The following is a 19417-nucleotide window of genomic DNA, read 5'->3' on the forward strand; positions in this document are numbered from 1 at the left end:
GCTCCATGCCACCTAAGGACTTTTGAAAATGCGAGGGTACTCGCTGCAATGCTTTTCTATTTAAGAAGATTGTTGTTAATTCCAGAGCAGAAATACTGGGCTCTGTTGCTAAAAAGGAACTTGCTACTTGCAAGTCCAAGTAAACAAATCAGGGAAAGTGTCAAATTTGGAAATCTGTGTTCACCATGGGATGAAATAATAGGTGATGAAGGGTGAGCGTGATAACCTGCAATACAAAGTCAAACAGTAACTTAACATTACTGAATTATGCACACACAGTGAACATTAAATTAATATGCTGTCATTACTCAGTCCTCTTCACAAGGCTGCAGCCACAAGGTAACTTTCTTTCCGCCTCAGCAGATGGACTCCTCTATATAGAAAGGTCTTCTAAAGAGTCTTTTGTATCCACTTTGCTTGTAGGCATGGACCAACATGGTGCTGACCGTTCTCAACCAGATTCAGGCCCTGCCAGACCAAACGTTCACGGCCCTCCAGCCAGCAGTGTTCCCCTGCATCAGCCAGCTGACTTGCCACGTGACAGACATCCGCGTCCGCCAGGCAGTACGGGAATGGCTGGGACGAGTGGGCCGCGTCTACGACATCATCGTTTAAACCTGCTTGGCTCTGTTGCGAAGGGGAGAAGACATCCAAGGTATACAGCAAAGAAGTATTAGGGGTTCATTAATTGCCTATTTGTTGGTGATAAATTAAGAAACAATGAGCTTGTCGATGTATATCCTCTATCCACTTGAGACTGCGTGTCCCTCACTCACTAGCAAAGGAGGCGAAGCATGAATGTGTCCAGGGGGCTCGGGAATGGCCCCAGAGCCCAGAAGCTGCCAGTAAATCAGGCTGGTACCTAAAGGCATAACACATTTCAGTAGCCTTTGTTTTCATTCAAATTTGCAACAGTGGGAGCCACATCAAACTCAGGTGAACTTCCACACTTGCAATTAGCTGTGAATGGAACTGTCATCTGGGTGTCAAACCAGGCAAGTAAGCCTACCTAACTAAAACTAAATAAATAAAAGGCAGGAAAAAGGTGAGGGCTACAGGACAAGTAAAACAGTGGCACTTGTTTGGAGTAACCTTCTGAAATTAGCAAGAGAGAAGAAAGCCAAATAAAGATTATTGTAATAACTATATGCCTTGATCACTAGAGAAAGCTGAAGCTAATTTTGCTCTGAGAAGAGCCTTTGCAGTCTGGTCACATTCAGGGTAGCTAGTGAGTGACAACTAACGTATCCCAGGTCTAAGGACAGTGAACCAAGCACAGGCTATTCATCCTTTCATTAGCCGTGTGGAGTGTTGCTCAAAAAAATTGCACAGTCGGGCTGCCCTCTAACACCACCACCCTGGCTACTGCAGCTGATCATTTTTTGACATGCAAGTAGTTCCCCCCAAGGGCAACAGGGAAATTTGCTGTTTCCTGTGATGCTACAGGGGAAGACACCACGAGCAAAGCTACAGCCAGGCTCTGTGACAGTCCCCAGCACTCAACAGAATAAAGCATTCCAGTTCAAGCAACACTGCAGCTGAGCTGGCTTATGCTTCTGCTGGAGCTCCGTAGAGCTCTTTGTAGAGCTGCTGTATAGCCAGGAGGACCCTTACCGCCTCCATTAAACTTAGCCTATCACTCCACATTGAGCTTAATCAAGATGGAAAATAGTCTGAAAAGAAGGTAACTAACTTCCCTGTTTTTCTCCCTTTTCTCATCTGTTGCTGTAAACAGAAGGGGACAGAGCCTCATGTAGGTACATTCCCCCCCCATCTGTGCAGCACTTCTATGAGGACCACTACGGTTTGCCAACATGGTTATCAGGGGGAGAAAGGGAAGGATTGACTTGTACTGTCAGATACATACATGATGCTCTTCACGCTAGACACAGTGAAGGGTTACTTTGCCGCCCAAATTACGTCACAGCCCCTGAGACATTCCATCTCGTACTCCCATACAAGTTTAATGTGATTAAACGTTTAAATAGTTTTTTGAAACTAAGTTGAATTTAATCTTGGGTGACCCCCTTAATGTTGTTATCCCAAGGCTTTTTAAAACGTGCACACCAACTAAATATACAGCTTCAGTCCTTGCTACAAAGCATCCTCAAAAATGTCATTTCTATCAGGCCTGGACTTTGCACATCTGTTTTTAGCATTTTGAACCAGAAAAAAAAAAAAAAAAAAGAGGGTTGGTCCAAGAGGATCTACTGAACAGCCATCACCCAAGCTGACATGTTACTAAGAGTCTGCCACCACCATCCTGCCTTTGCCCTCTGTCACCCACGCCCCGTCCGTCACCTGCTAGACTCCTGCAGGGGATGCTTCATCCTATAGCTTTCTGCAGCGTCAGTCACACTGTTTCCCTTTCTTTCAGAATTTCCTTTTGTTAAATTGTTTCAAGAACATAAAAAAAATCCTTAAAAACAACTCTCTCACCACCTACATTGTTAATTGATAAAGGTATTAAATTACTTATTTATAAAGTCAGTTTTCCCAACAGATCGAGTCCTTCGTTGGGGACAGGTGAGATTAGCCCTTGGTATATAGGAGTGGTGGCAATGTTTGGTTTCTGTTGCCATGTCTTTCTTACGCATCTTTTGGTAAAGTAAAAGGATGGTTATATTTTTGTTAATCTTTTAATAGGGCATCTATACAGAACTGCTTTTAAAGCAGTACATTAATTAGACAGCAACCAAAATCAGAATAAACTTTATGCAAGACACCTAACTGCTATTTTCCATTATATGTGCATTTAAGGGGTTCAGCTCTTCGCTGTGCTCATCTAAAACAAGCAAATCCCTGAACCACATTAGAGAAGTAAAATTGGTGGCAGTACCAACAGAATCACTCAGGATTCCAGCAGCAGTCCCAGAACCTCGGAAGCACTGTGGTTATGTTATCTGTAAATCAGAAAGAAAAGCTCTAGGAATGAAAATACCTGCCCCACCCAGGCCTACAACCACAGCATAGCCTGGTGTTACACGATTAGCCAGCTGCTTGACCCAAAATACTGCTGTTGCGCTATTTCAAACTTCTCCTTCCACGTTCTGCACTAAGTGCCCATTGTCACCCTCAGTGCCTCTGTTCATTCACACCCCTCCCTTAGGCAGCCCTAAGAGGACGTCACTGAGTGATTCCAGAAATGGGATGAGGATGAACAAACCTTTGTAGTAGCAGGCTTTAAACGAGCAAAGTTTAGCAGGCGCCACTCCTCCTTTTCTTTCTTTGTGAAATGGTAAGCAGGTGAGCACAACAGCTCATTGCCACTTTAGGAACCATGAAGCTTATGCGTAGAAAAAAAGAGCATGGCATTGGTTTATGAGATTTTTTTTTTTTGCTAGTTTAGCCACAGAAATCAGCAAGCCCCAAAGAAATAAAATGTTAAGTGCGTGAAGTCACCATTTCACAGGCCTGCGCACTCTATTTCATGCATACTTTGGGCTGCTTGTGAGCTTTTAGCCCAAAGAAGGCGCCCGTGCAGCACGGGCCCAGGAGAAGGGTACTGGCAGCAAACCCTCGTGAGCTTCAGAAGGGGACTCCCTAATTCTGACCACACCACTTCTCTGCTTTCCACTGCTGACTGGAGAAGCACCTCAGGCGGTTGCATAAAGTAGCCCTTGTCTCCACACGTAAGTCTTTCTTTCTCACATAACTCATTCAAATTCTTACCAAATTTCTTCATCTCAAATTCATAGCACCTAATGCACAGGGTAACAGCAGCGTATTACCAGCTTCAGAGTTGAATCGGAACATTCACTTGCGCCTCGGGGAAAACAAAAACAACAAACCAACCCGCAGTCTGTACATTCTCTGTTCTGGTTAATGACCACATTTTTCTCTCGCACCTTCTTTTTTGACACAGACTTCTGTAGGAGCTGTTTTTTGATTTTCATCTAACCAACTGGCAAGTTAGCTATTTTTAAAACTCTTTAGCCAGTTATTTTTGTTTAGGTGACCTGCTTTCAAAAGTTACATGGTGGTTTGCAACCGTGCTCGGGTACCAGAGCCACACGCTGGCTCCGCTGCCTTGGTTCAATTCACGTCACCCCCCCACAAGAAGGGAGAGGCAGCTCCATCTTCTAAAAGATGTTTCAGGCAGCCACCAATAGAGAAAGTTGCTATTAGCCAGAAACAAACACCTCTGCTCACAAGGAATAACTTCACCGTGCAAATATTTAAAGCTGGAAGAAGTGGCACACCCATCAGGTGTTATTGTATGGTACAGGATCAGGGTCTGACCCCGGCTGCAGACCATGTGCATACGGTCACGTTACTCTGCAGTGCCATTACATGCAGATACACAACAGGAGAGGAGTGTTTATGCCTGTAGCTCCAGGCACTGTGAGCACTCTGCATGTCAGCAGAGGGATAGCTGCATTACCAGGATGTTTATTGTGCACTCTGTTAATGTTTGCACCAGGTCAGCCGTGACATCTGACATCAGCAGTTAACGCAGTCCTTCTGGTAACTTCCCCTACACTTTCCTGAGCACTCAGCAGCCACAGAATTGGCAACACCATCTCCTGGTTAATGTGTTTTCATGTCTTAGGATGTTAAGATACAGATTTAATCCTCTGCTAGGAATGGACACTTTAGAATAATTTACTTAATTCAACATCTAAAAAGAATTACTAGGGAAAGATTTACGTAGACCTGGGAAAAAATTTCCTTGTAAAACTCCAAATGCTGGCAACACAGCTTTTGTCTCATCACAGCTAAATACACGTCCTCTGGAGTATAGCTGGCTCCTGGCAAGGCCAAGCAGAGTTTACACCCGTAACTTGATCTGGTAAGGTACTTTGCCTTTAATTTGAGCTTCAAGTTCTCTTCAATTTTACAGTAAAATTCACTGACAAGTCTTCATCTGCCACAGAGGTAACTGCCACCTATTAATAATCTTGTGTTACCCTACGTAATCTCCATTTGCTCTTGCTATAGTAGTGTCTCAGCACTGGTATCTCCACTGTGGAGCTCAGAGCAGGACCAGTATGAAACTTGAGTGGCCAACAAGCTAACAAGTAGAGAGGGCCAGCTCTGCGTGCTGCCCGCACTTGTTATCTCTTGCTGCAACTTAGGCCCATGCTCAAAACGCCTAAGCTGTTGAAATCAGTGGAAATATTTAATACTCTGGACTCAGTCCTTGAATCCTTCAATCCCTGCATACAAGTTCACAAGTTCTCAGGAAAGGGGAAGTCTTATAAGGTTTTGATGTCACTTTCTCTGCTGTGGTCCTCTACACCCTTCCGCTTGAAAATCCACAAGAGCCAGCACATTGTACTCCTCTGCATCCCAGTGCCCCCAGATAGAACTTTCACATTTGCACAGATCCAGTTTTAATGTGTAAGAAGCTGACCATAGCGAGCCAAAGTAATTTATTTCTGCCTAGCTCTTGTGTACGAGCTTATTCGGAAACTCAGCATGCAGCGTAGTTGTTTTCACCTTTAGCAAACCATTCTAGAAATGCTGTTACTCAGTGATAAGCTGTTTCTAATTTAACAAGAAAAAAGAACCTCCTTTCTTCCCTTCTCTTTATTTTTGTGGGGGTATGATAAGATTATGCTTATGCAGGCTGTTTAATCATTCTTGTTATAACAATTTCTGCGAAGATCTGTGTATAGTGCTAATCATGGCACATGAAATGAGATAGCAATTTTTTTTCTTCCAATTTTTGATCATTCCACAATTCTTTGAAAAAAAATTAGATTATACCATCAATTATATATACCTTATCTTCTTGTTTAATATAAAAGGACCAAGTTACCATAGCTCAGAAGCACAAATATTGGATTTTATGCAATGTAGATAACATCTGGCAGCTATTGACCCCTCATCTCTGAACCTCCCTATTTTGAGTAGAGCTTGTGTAGGGATACAACCTAATGGTCCATCAGCAGCCCTCACCAGCAACACACCCGGCTCTCCAGGAAGTTGTACGGCTGCAAGGAAGAAGCGTTACCTCCTCTGTGTTGTTTCCACTAATTCCCCTCAACATACACTTTATATGTATTATTGACTGTATGATTTCATTTCATACTAAACAAACCGCTTTGGACAAACACAGCAGGCTGGCTATTTAAAAGGACAATTAAAAAAAGCACCTGGCATGAGCATGCATCATTCTTTTCAGTTAACACTCAGAGGTCCAAGAACTAAAAGCAGAGGGAAGAGGAAATGCCCCAATTCTGACTGTGGATATCAGTGGAGCTACACTGTATGATCCTGGATTAATGCAATAATGAGCTTGCCTGTGGGACCAGATCTCTCAAATCCTCTTTATTTTTGGCAAATTTCACAAGCTGAGGTTTGCAGGGTCTCCCCTGCCACACTGTTTCAGGGAACTGGGTTTATGGAGGACGTTTTTTGTTAAGAAACATGGCAAGAAGATCTATTTCAATTCCTTTACCCCAACATTGCACTTTAAAAAGTAGTTACGTGTTTCCACAAATTTCATCCCAATACCATGGAGCACTAGGGCCCTATTTCCTATTCATACATTGATTTGTCTAGGCTGCAGTGAAATGCTGGGCTTGTCCACGAAGCAAGTTGAAATGAGAGAGAGCAGTGCTAGCAGAGAAGCCCAGGTACACAGGTTCAGCAAGGGACAAATATTGCCTCCGTAACTGGGCTGTGGCTCCTGAGACCCCAGCTCTGCGGAGGAAAGCACCAAAGGGAGATACCAAAGGGGAAAGGCAGAGCCCTGTGGTACCTGAGCCCCGGACTGCACAGTTTGCTGGAGCAGGTGGGAGCTAGAGATTTGAAAAGTATGCAATGACAGCAGCGAGCACCTTCTTTCAGTTCCCCCCCTCTCCACCTCCTTTTTTATCACTAGTGATGATACTGCAGATGCACTTCCATGGGCCCTTTGACCAGAACTGAGAACAAAAGCCAAAGGGAGTGGACACTCCATTTTGCCAAAGATCTAATCCTTCCTATTCCAAAATGAAAAACAAATTTTATTTCCATGACGATGGCTGCCATATGAAGCAGTTTACTACAAAAAAACTATTCCCAGGACTTCATCTCTATAGCTGTATATTCAGGAGGAGCCACTAATATTTTTTGAGAGAGACCATAAATCGCCTTGTCAAGCGTTCTTACATTGGGTTTGCCTTCTACAGAGCTCATACCTAGCTGCAGTCCCACCGTTTCATTCATGTTTCCTCCCTCTGCCTTTCTGCTCTGACTCAGAGAAACCTCCCCGTACCCGCTGCGTCCCTTCGTGCTGCTAGCTTTGTTTGGTTCCTTGGCGTCCATTGTTCAGGCAGTCGCTGTAAGCTGGCTTGCAACTTGTATTTTGTGTATATTTTGTTCAGACTGAATCCTGAAGTGGAAATATTTTAAAAGAAAAATTATGAACTATTTATGTTGCTTGTGTTGTAGAATAAAGAAGCAAATGCAAAATGCATCTGGCTCTTGTTTTGTCTAAAGATAGTTATTTCACGGTTACTGGCTAAGCACAAGGTAACAGAACTGAGAAGGCTGCTGCTGTTTTCCTCTCCCCAGTGGGAGCTGAGATCTAAGAACTGCAAGGAGCGAGCCCTACACCACTTCCAGCCGGAGTTTGGGCTGGGAAAGGGCAGGGAGGGGTGGGAAGAAGGATCAAGCTGCTGAGACAGCTGAAGGAGCAAGCAGACACGATGCAGAATTTCACAGAACAAGCAAAGGATTTCTCCCCCTCATTAAATCCAGCCAAATATTTTTTGACTTTAATTTCACTGGAGCTGGCATTTTTGAGAAAACGATGGCAGCAAAGACATCTGTTTCAGTCATACCAGTGTCCTAATTGTACCAGTCATACCAGCGTCCCTAAAAAGCTGTAGGGACTGAACTCTAGAAAAGCAGGTCCAAACCAAAGCACACCGCCTCACTGCCACCGAAATCCAGGCACTGCCTCTGCCCCGCTGTGCCCCCAGCATCAGAGCCATGTTCTGCAAACACCACAAGCAGCGAGCACGGAGATCCTTAGCATGCAAGTTCACAGCAAAATTGCATTGGGTTTCCAAGCCAGGCACTCCCCAGCTGTGTTTCCCTGCCACTCTGAGTTTAACTGGCACTCAAAGTGTTCCCATTCTAGAAGTGCATGCCAACAGCAAGGACGGTGCAAGGTTTCGCCCCTTCTCAAGGCTTTGTAAGGGCCACCCACCACCACCTGAATCCCTCATTTTGATCAAAGTTGGATCAATAATTTCTCTTGCAGTTCAAAACCCTTTAATTTAATGGGATCACCACATGAAAATGGGAAACGCTTCCTGCACGAGCACCTCACACACTTCGAATGCGAACAAAATTTAGATGCAGAAAAAGAAAGGGTCAACCAGTACTCTAGTAGAGAGCCAGTACTCCCTACGAGCCCATGCCTGGGGTCCCTGGCATTGCCAGGTATGGTCTTGAGGAGCCAGAGTTAGGACCTGCACGGCCAGGTTTCTGCTGTTATTCCTTCTGGCTAACTAAATTAAAGCTAGTAGGAGCATCTCTGCCCAAGCAGACATCTCACCTCTGTTCTTCTGAACAGGTATTTCCTTCGACTATCCCCACCATAATACTATTCCCTGCAGCGTTTTAAGCACCGAAGCACCACAAGGTCTGGCCATCAATGTCTGTTACACAACAGCCTCATCAGCAGGAAGGTTAAAAGAAATGTATTAGAGCAGATTACAAAGCAACTAAATGAGGTTGCGACGCTTTAATAATCTTATGGCATTTCTGGCTAAACGGGAGTTTGGTAAATCCCAACAGTCTGATCTAATTCAATTCTAGGAAGCCGCCTTCTGCTGCTCTACGTCTCATTTAGATCCCTTTAGAAAGACTTTCCTTTCCTCCTAAACAGCACTCATTAATGTAAAACAGCTACTGGGTTACAGAAAATACTACTCCACTATTTCACTGATTCTTTACGTGTACACGGTCTGTCTGTCTTCTCACTCAACAGTGGGGGCAGATTAGCCTGGCTTCTGCTGCCACTGCGGGGAGAGGAAGAGGTCCACGCACAGTGAAAGTTTCTTTGTAGTTACATACAGGACACTTGTGCTTCTCCCATTTGTTGGCTTTAATTAAAAACACTTGCTAAAGAAAACAGCTCTTACCAAATACATATAAAATGTGTGTGTGTATATGTATGTATATATACATATATATACACACACACACACACAAAAGAAAGGCAGCGGCCATTTAACGAGTCACTTCATAGACAAAGACAAAAGATTGCTTTTGGTGTAGTTAATTGACCAGCGGTGAAACACTCCCATTGAAGTTTTTACCAAACACATTTGTCAGCAGAAAGCCATCTTGTTTCAATCTTATAAGGCTAGCTTTTAGGCCCAGGAAGGTTGGCTCGCTCAATTCCCTCTCCGGTCTAGCAAGAGAGGGTCAGGTTCAGGGGGAAAACAGCCACCAAACCTCACAAACCCCCACATTCCCTCAGGGGCTCAGGTAGGGCTCCTCCATTCTCCGCCATTACAAGAAGTGCAGAAGATTGATACATGGAGATCCAATTACCCTAATCGCCCTCTATGATATATATTTATTTACGGCAAGTAGGATTTCAAAACTGATTATTTTTCACAATGTAGGCTTGCCCCTGGCTATACTGTATTAATCTGTAGTCAACTACCAGTGAAGAGCTTCCCTGATACAAGCCGGACATCTTTCCTGGTTACTTTTTGCCAGGGTGCCAAGAGAGTGCCCAGTGTCACCACTACCATTTTACAGAGGGGATGAAAAGTGAGCAAGTCAAAAATTTGTCTGCGACTTCAAAAGGCCACAAAGCATCTATGTTGTGCCCTCTGGCCTCCTGCTTATCCCACAGCTGTAGACCTGTGGGATAATACCTGGCCAGAGGGGGGAAAAAACAAAAACACAAAACAAACAAACAAACAAACAAAAAAACACTGTACAGACAGCTTATGGGAAGGATAAACAGCAAGGCAAACTAAACACTAGACCTCCTGTTGTCCTGACCTACCTGGAGGGAAATTCAAAGATTCCCAATTTGTTTAAAACTCTGATACTTTAAACCACAGTATTTTTCAGAGACCATTATCTTACACTGATGGGAGGACAAAGGGGAAGTTGAATTTCAACCTAAGAAAAAAAAAAAATGGAGACACTTTGAGCAGCTACAGCACAACCAACAGAACAGCAGGCGCAGGACAAAAGAGAAGGGAAACACTTGGCTAATGCACTATAGGGTTGTATAGGTTGTATAGGACACTGCTGGCACAACTCATAAACTCAGAAGTATGGCAATAATGGGAAAATATTTTCAGTAATCTTGCTGTTCTCTCCAAGATAGATATTCACATTTTACAGATGAAGAAACCTCTCTTTTGGTCCACTGAGTACGCCTATGACAGAAGTAGAAATAAAAGGTAGAACCAGGCTTGGGTTCTGTCTGCTGAGCCACATGAAACAGAAGGTGATCTCCAGTTTCTGAGCTTCTGGCAAAGAAGTTAGCATCAGGATAAACCTCTTAACATCTAATGTCACTGTAAACAAACACAAGTTGAACTCTTTATCCAAATGCCTGACACAACATCCTAGAACAGCACGCTCAGCACCCAGGTTTCAAAATCCAACAGAATCCCAAACAAATCAAAGCCAGGCTGCATGTGCAATCTTCTGATCCCTGACAGAAACCCAAGGTAGTAAATCTGTTTTTATTGTTTTGGCTTGGGTCATTAAAACAAACAAACAAACAAAAAAAAAACCTGTGAGATCTGTACCCATGAAGCAGAGACAATACTTCTGGTTTGGCAGCTCTAGGGAAACACGCTGAAGCTCTTTATTTGCTGTGGTTAATGAGACCACCTCTCAGGGGGTGTCTCTTATCATCCTCATTTGCCACCACAGTCAAACAAAAATGACTTAAGATTAAATAATTTAAAATATTTCTGCTATGTGGCATTTTCTAATGATTTTTTACTACATTTTCAAATGTTACCTTACATTCCTGGCCATTTGTTTTTACTTCAGACCAGTCTCCTTTGTGCCAGAGACTCTGGGGAGACCAACAGATCAAAATAAAACTGGAGAAGATGCTGTACTAAAATCTGTCCCTATAAGTAAGCCCAGGAGGTCAGAACAGACAAACCGTCAAGCTTGGGAAATGAGAATGTCAAACATGATGAGAAAGTAAAAAATGGTTTTGTAGTGCAGTAACAAGAAGAGGAAGGTGACAAAGCTCTTGGCTTTTACCTGCAAAAACAATTAATTTTCTCTTGAGAAAACACGAGAATTGGTTCCTGGATAGAATTGCAATGGTCACACCATAAGAGCAAGGGGAAGGTTTGTGTGCCCTGATAAAAATATTCTGTTAAAGTCCCAGCTGTAGGGATGTTCATCAGAGCAGATCTTACTTCTCCCTTGTATACAATACCCTTTCTTTTGAAAGGATGCTAAATAATTGAAGGTCTCAGGCTCTTGTGACCAGCCGCCAAGCCCAAGAGAGTAAAGATTAGATTATTAGTTTGCAAAGCCAACCATGAGGAAAAGAAGAAGGAGAAGAAAAGTAGAAGTTAAAATCTAGTTTGCTAAGATTTTTTTTTTTTCTTACAAGCCTCCAATCAAGCTTCCTTTAGCATTTCAGGGGGACAAGAGCAGTAAGAGCCACGGAAAGGAAATGCAGTGCAACAGCCTGCCACAGAATGTTTTAGGATGACCACCTTTAAGTGTCCCTCAGGAGCTTCAGCGGGTCTTGGGTAAGCATCTCCCAACCTTGCTCCCTGGTGTGCCACTGCAGAAAACAGGAGAGGCCTGCAGTGACTGCTGAAGAAAAAATGGTACGAGAAAGAAGACACCAGGCAGGGCACACCGAGTGCCAAGCTGTGTCGTTCGGTTCTACATCTCATGTCTCTTTAGACCTCACTGCGCCTGAGTCTGATCCTCGGTAACAGGCTGTGCCGGCTGGGCAAGCCTCCCTTTCAAGGAGGCATCATCCTGCACCTGGCGAAATGCAGTGCTTGGAGCCAAACACAAAAACGCCTCTAACCAGTCAGGTGGTCAGGTCCAGCTCTGACCCTACAACCTGCGCCCATTACAAGCGCTCACCTGTGCGGGCCCTGTTACCCCACAGCAGCTGCGTGGTTCCTCCTGCCGTGACACAGCAGGTCACCTGGAGAGATTCAGGCTTGGACATGGGGTGAGAAGATCCCCACCTTGCAGCAGAAATCACATACCTCCCTAAGCTGCTCTGTTCACTGCTGCTCTGCTTGTACACCACTGCCCCCAGCAAAATTTAGTTATTCTTTAAAGGAAAACTCACATCAGCCTGGACCCAAGTCTTCCCCACTATACAACCTACTCCATTACCTACAAGGGTAGCTACACTGAGTAGTAGATCTCAGCACCTTACACGGTCCAATTATTTCTAACTTGCAATTATTCCCCTCCAATTGCCTAGACAAGATGTTTATTTTGTGATCTGTTTCCAGTGCCAAACCCAGCTGTCCAGCTAAGACACCTATTTTAAGAAGTCACAATTAAAGCCCTTGTCTTTGCACCCTGGTTTCCTCTCCAGGACGTTGCATGGTGCCTTACCTTTTTAATATCAAGGGCCTTTTGCTTTCAGTCTTTTTCACTAGCACCTCTGTAACCCCTCATCTCATCTCCCAGCCTGAGGACACCGTGGCAGTACCTTTACCCTGGTGTCCCAAGTGCTCTTGTCCTCATGACCTTGCACAGCTTGATTCTGGAGCATTTTTATATCCCTTATGTCAGAAAACATCTGCTCTTCCTGTTCTTATCATCCCTTTTCCCCCTCTACCTCCTCACATCTTAGTTTTCAGGCTACAGCTCCACAGTGAGATCCCTTCAACACTCCCCTCACGGTTTTTCATTGGTAACTCTAACACCTGCTAGGGCAATGGCTATTTGCCTTCCCAATACACATCACCCAGTAACACGTGCACAAAGTCTAGCAACTGGCCAACCAGCAGGCACACGTGCACCACATCACACCTGATGCAATCGACGCCGACAGCATCATAAGCAAAAGCAATCATCAGGGAGTCGAGCAGCTCCTGAACCAAGTGCTGCACCAAGGGGACACCTCCCTGGGACTCCCTCACTTCTCCCTGCTGGCTGGTGGGAGAATTTTATTTTATTTTATTTTATTCTTCTCTCCTCCCTTTCTGCCCCTTCAGGTAGTTTTGAGGTCAATGTATGCCATCAGCCCTGCTTGTAAAGCTTCGTGCACTTAAGGCTATCCCACCTGCCTGTGTGCAACAAGGGTCACATCCTTGAATTGAGGTTTGACTTAACTTTACTGAGAAGAACCATTAACAAGTGCACTTGAGAAAATAAAGCTTTTGCAATGTCTTAGGGCCTTTAAGATTTTCTACATGTATTTCATTTCAATAGCAAACTTTACGCTACAGGTTGCAGTGGGCTGTGCACCTTCTCCATAAGCTCTAAGTAGGAATCTCCAGATTCGGAACAGATTCAGCTTCAACACGTGAACTCCAAATTGAAACAGTATGTGTGCTATTTGAAACAAAATGTGTTATTTCAAGCAAAGTCCTGTTCCAGTTCACCTAAATTAAAACAACACAAAATTGCCAAAAGCTGATGCTCTGTTAAATAATGCACACTTCAATTCAGAAAGTTTCACACGCATGCAGAAGTCGGCAGATTGGAGTAATTTCCTCCCTCTCCCCCAAGGAGGGCCTTTCCTTGACAGCTGAGCACAAAGCTGAAAAAGTGTGTCCTGTACAGTCCCATACAGGTGCAAACTGCAGCTGCAGGAAAGCTGCCTCACCAGGCATAAAACAGGGTTAAGGAAAAGCAGGTAAGCAGTGCCTAACCTTTTATAGATCCTGAATGCCTCCCACTACCATGTCTTTGGTCAAGTTTACCAAGCAGCTCATCCTCACACGTATATGGGCAACTGCAACCCACTCGGCTTTACAAGCTCAGGTACTACATCAGCTGTTTCAGGTTATACAGAGAATTTTCAGCTCACACATTCTTACTGTTATTGCTAAATATGTTTTGGGAGAGGAATGTATTTCAACAGCTGCATTTCTCAAGCTCTGAAAAGTTTCGAGCATTTTAACAACAGCAAATATAGTCTTACAGATTCATTATTAATGACAGTAAAGATACCAAGACTTCTCTAATTCTGCAAGGGAGGATGTTAATACATTTAGTTGTTCTGCTCTGGAGATGCTCCTGACCTTACAGTGATAACAAAGGAAGAATAAGTCACTCGTATCTATTTTTTCCAGTCTTGAGAAGAACTGAGTGAGTTCTGGTAGTTAGAAGAACCTACGGGGGTTCCCTTCTCAAACAGTGCTTCTAGCCGTAATGTCTCTCTGCAACATTAGGAAGAACCCTATTCCTTTGGCATGGAGATTTGATAAATTTTTAGCAGCAAACTATATTAACCAGACCTGGCTATGAAAATACACTCATGCTTTTGTACAAAAGACATACCGTGCTAGCAACAAATACTGACATGGAGACTGCTCTATTTAGATACAGTCTCAAGGGATTTGACGCAGGAATGCACAATATTCTATCAGAAAGTTACAAAGTTTTGAACAAAGATTTGTAAAATGGATTGAAACTCAGTCACTGCAGTCAAATATATCATCATTGACTGCACTTAGTTGGGATGAATTATTTTAGTAAAATCATAGAATAGCCAGAATTATGTACTGTTTTATCAAACACTGCCATTAGCAAACCTGACAGAATATAAAGAATTAACTAAATCCCTGCATGGTACAGAAGGATGCTGCAACCAACTCTGAACATACAAGGAGAAAAATCCAAATGCACTAAAAGGTTTTTGAAATACCAGTGAAAAGAAGTGGGGTTCAATCTGGATGAATCACACATCTAGTAAAAACAAAAAACAAGCAAACAAAAAACCAGTTACCTACCGATCAAGAAACAAGTACTTAGATATACTCATGAAAGACATTTAGAACTCCTGGACCATGGCAAAAATAAATAAATAAATGCAAAACAGGATGATTAACTTTTAATCAGCACCCCAAACAAGAACGTTCAGGAGAAAAGAGAAGTCCCCATTTTCTAATCTTTTTTCTGCAATGATGATAGTAAAAGAGATGGCAGAATGCTGTGGGCATTTTGGTATTTATTTATTTATCTTTCAAACATGCTGCAAGAGAGGTTGAAATTTGGGCAATCTAAGTTTTCTATTTTTTTCACTATAATACATTATTTCATCAGTTCCTAACACACTGAATAAACACAGCCAAAGAACCTACAGATCACTTACAAGGTCTGTAGGATTTCCAAGGAGAGCAGTGGTAACTGTAAATCACACAGAAGCAGCTTAAATCCAGCACTCAGAAACAAGCCTAGGAAACTTATGGTAAAATAGCGGAAGTGTTACTATACAAATTAAATATCTTTTTTCTATTCCTATACTTCATGCATACATACATACATATCTTAATTTATTATTCATTGCAGCTACTTTTTGGCTGTCTCCATGCTAGGAGGTTCAATTCTGATTATTGATGAAAATTGATTTTTGATTGTTGATGAAACAGAATTTTCGCAACTTAAGCTGACTCAAAGCTGTTACATACCTTGGAAAAGCAGTAGCTGCACAAGTAGTGGGTGGCAGCAGGAAAGGCACGCTCCCTCACAGAAAAGCAGAATCAGTCAAGAACAGCATTTCTTTAGGACCAAAGGCAAAGCACCTGACAAGCTGTGCCACAGACACCACAGCACAAGGCCACACGGTCACCAGGATAAGTTAGCCCATCTAAGTGTTCAGGCACATGGAACTCAGACACCAGTGGAAACTGAACTACCTTGGATGTGTTTGGAGTATAATCCTTATGCCAGATTAATACATCCTGAGTTACACTTTACTAAAACAAACACAACAAAGAATCTTTTCATTTGCTTTCCGTTACATTGAATAGGAGCACGCAAGAAACTGGCCTGCACCCACTTCAACTCTGACAGGTTAAGATGACATACAGAGCTCGTTATCTGCCCCTTCGTGCAGAACTGATGGCAAAATTTCGACCAACTTTGATAGCAAAGAGTCTGAGCCAAAGATGGTAACAAAACTTCCACAAGCATTATCGCAGAGATGCACCTGACAACATCAGTAAGATAGAATAAATAAAACAGGCATATCTCAGGCTGAAAATATGAAAGATGCAACAGCATTTAATCCTCAGTTCCCAAAAATACTTACAACCCAATCTCCCTTACCCCAAAACATGAATGAGACTGAAATCAATTCCCAAACATGTAAGTCACACACGTGCACACACACACTCGCACAAACAGTTCAGGAGAGTGAGGAAAAACATGTCACACTGCTCAAGGTTAAACCTCATGGCCCCCGACAACATTCATCCTTTCCAACCTTTGCCACTCCTGGAGGAGCGAAACGTCCTCCAGACACGCTCTCATGGGCAGTCACTGCACGCTCAGGCGCAAAGAAAAGTTCGGGATTTTGCTTGCCAGATTTGCTGTGATGGGCTCCATCAATCAGATGGTGCCTGCATTACAGCTCTCTGAAGCCTCAGCACACTACCACGCAAGGGGAAGTCAGCACCTCAGCTGCTACCGATCCCCCTGAGCACCCACCTCTCTGTACCAGGCACTGGATGCTACCAGAGGCCAAAGACAGCCGCATGGTGCTCTTATACAGCAGGTTGCCTGGTGACCCAGCACCCTGAGAGATTTACAAAGTATGGACAAGATGACCAAGAGGTTATGCAACGTAACATGGGCTGAAGCAAAAATAAAGACACACTGGCAGGCTTAAATAAGAGAAAACAGGAATATAGGGTAAGGATGACCAGCTGTGAAGGAAAGGGATCAAACATGAGAGAAACTAATGATAAAAGTTTAAAAATAAAGAAACAAATACAAAAGCTGCATGCCGTGGAGCCCCAGGCCGCAGCCTGCAGCAGCCCGGGCTGCTCCGGCCCAGAGGCGGCCGCAGCCCTGCCCTGGGGCCCTGCTCAGCTCTCAGCTGCCAACCCTGCAGCCTCGGATCAGTGCTCAGGAAAACCTCCTGCTGCTGCTTCTGTGCCAAGGCAGGCAGCACCAAGCTCTCAGGCTCAGAAGCGTTTTGTAACCGGTTCCTCCTGCCTCTTTTTGCAGGCCGCAAGTGCACTCGGCCTGTTAATACGCTGCTCTCCAGCATACTGGTTTTCAGTGGGTTTACACCCGATTCCATCCACCCCCCCCCCAAGTGACTGTGTTTGTAGCTTGATAGGGTGTGGGGCAGGGGGAAAGGTTGCTTTCCAGAAGGTGCTTTCTTTTTGAAAAAGTTTGAAAAATAAAGGTATTGATGTCTAACGAAAACAACAAAAACAACAACAACACGCTCAGATCTCAATATAGTAAAGGGTTTACCAGAAAAGACCACATCATTACGACCTCCTTAATTGCACGACTGCAGAGGAAGGGACAGGAGCAAACACCACTCCTGCCTGAAGGACACATGACACCCAAGTTGTGGCTTAAACCTATCGGCTGGTTATAGGCAGGAGTCAGGATCTCCCTCCACTTCATCCAATAAACCTACACCTCGTAACACCATACAGTTACAGCTGTAACACCTCCTTCCCTACAATTAATAGTATCACATTATTCAGGTTGGCCCTCACACCCATCCTCAAATAGAGGGGTCATAGAAGAGAAGGTTTGCCACTGAAACAGAAAAAAATGCGGAAAGGAAAAAGCAAGAAAATTCAAAGGCATTAGGGCACTGTGGACATTCTGTTCCATGCTGATATTAGTGGCAATACAGCGTAGAATTACACCACTAGCTTCAAACATCTCAGCAGATCAGAAATATGAATTATTTATGACAGATGGAGAACAGAGGAGGTGCCCATTTTCTTCACTGGCTTCCTATCCCCGGCTTCTCTCCCTGCTCATTAGAAGTGATATTAGCAACTCTAACTGATAACGACAAACATAATTTTTTCTTTGTTTTTTAACCAAACTTTAATCAATTTCATGGTACAATTCCATGCCGGCTATTTTTTCCAGATTGACAGGATCAATCAAAATGAGTCAACAAATTATTTCTAAGAACAAAAGGCAGAGGGGGAAGGGACTGCTTTGATCCTGTTAAAGTCTGAAGACCTCCAAAGTTCTGCCTTCCCCACATTTGGATGCAGCAAGTCGACACCTGGCCATGAGGCTTGGATTCAAGGATGTTCCTCCTCTCAGTCTCCACGCTAAAGCATGCCCAAGCTATGGTGATATCTATGAACTCTTTGAGAAGGAGAAATAAGTCACATGTGACCCACAGAGTTGCTAGAAATCTGTGACAGATTGGTCATCACAACATAAGTCCAGAGTGGCGGTCTGGACTTTTCAGCTTTGCACAAGCAGGTCTTATATACAAATGCAGTATATCACATGAGCTTCAGACCACTCACTGGCAGCAGAAAGACTTTCTCTCCGATCCTCTCAGTAATTTTCCTGCTGGGTCCACTGATTATAAAGCCAAAGAGAGAACTATTATTTTATATTCCAATTACCTGCATGACGAAGGTCACCACATTTCCCCAAATTCCCATTTGGCCGCAGCTCTACTAAATTAAATCATTCTTAAAGATTTTCCAGAGGCCAAGAATTCAAAGCACTTAGTATATCAGGTCAATTAATCTTAAAAGCACACACCTTATTTTGGCTAAAATTCACCTAACTGTATTCTAAGAATGCCAAACAGGGTGTTTACACTCTAAGTACACATAATCTTTTACTTCTCCTCATTATTCATGACAGTCCCAAAGCAAATTTACAGCAAGGTTTTAAAAATAGCATTAATGATCTTAAGGGCTGTATTAAGACCCTAATTAAGATAGTATATGAACGTTTCCTGCTTGTGAGATGACAGATTTAAACTATGCAGTCACAAAACTCCTTTAGGAATTTATTTTAACACTACAGTTTGGGAAACATAGTTGTCATTCCTGCTTCCACACAAGGTATTGAGACATCACGGCAGGTATTTGGTTGTCTTGGTGGGTGCTGTTGAGTCACGTTTAGGACCCAGCTGCTCAGGGGACACTGCAGTTCACACCTTGGCCCCACAGATGCATGCGCTCACCACTTCGCAAAGTGCTTTCCAAGGTGACAAGTGAGGCACCTAGGAAGGGAGGAGTCTTCAGACAAGCATGCAAAAGCTTTGCTTAGGTGACCTTCCTCACTTCATGCAGCACCTCCTCAGCAGCAGCAAGAGCAGGATCTCATTTCTGATGAAGGGTGCAGCTGCTTTAACACTGATAACAAACTCTCAGTCAGCATTGCTCACCGTTCACTGCTCAGCTTGCAACTTCTGTAACAACACAGGCTGCGTTTATCAACCTCATTTTTCTCCTACAGCCCAGATTTATCTGCAGGGTAAATCCACCCTGTATGCCAAAGCTGCAGGGATCAAAGCCCATCTTTG

General features: G+C 43.6%; 1 protein-coding gene across 11 annotated transcripts in view; it reads left to right on the top strand.

Moving 5' to 3' along the window:
• ARFGEF3 (ARFGEF family member 3) overlaps window positions 1–6939 on the top strand; it is a 93141-nt gene extending 86202 nt beyond the window's left edge. For all 11 annotated transcript variants that reach the window (XM_040551960.1, XM_040551961.1, XM_040551966.1 and 8 more), the window contains one exon: window positions 424–6939. In XM_040551960.1, coding sequence (XP_040407894.1) covers window positions 424–615 — 192 coding nt within the window. In that variant the 3' untranslated portion in view covers window positions 616–6939. The remainder of the gene's footprint in view (window positions 1–423) is intronic.
• Window positions 6940–19417: the final 12478 nt, after the last annotated feature.

This window comes from Cygnus olor, chromosome 3 (genome assembly GCF_009769625.2).
Source record: "Cygnus olor isolate bCygOlo1 chromosome 3, bCygOlo1.pri.v2, whole genome shotgun sequence".
Lineage (NCBI taxonomy): Eukaryota > Metazoa > Chordata > Aves > Anseriformes > Anatidae > Cygnus > Cygnus olor.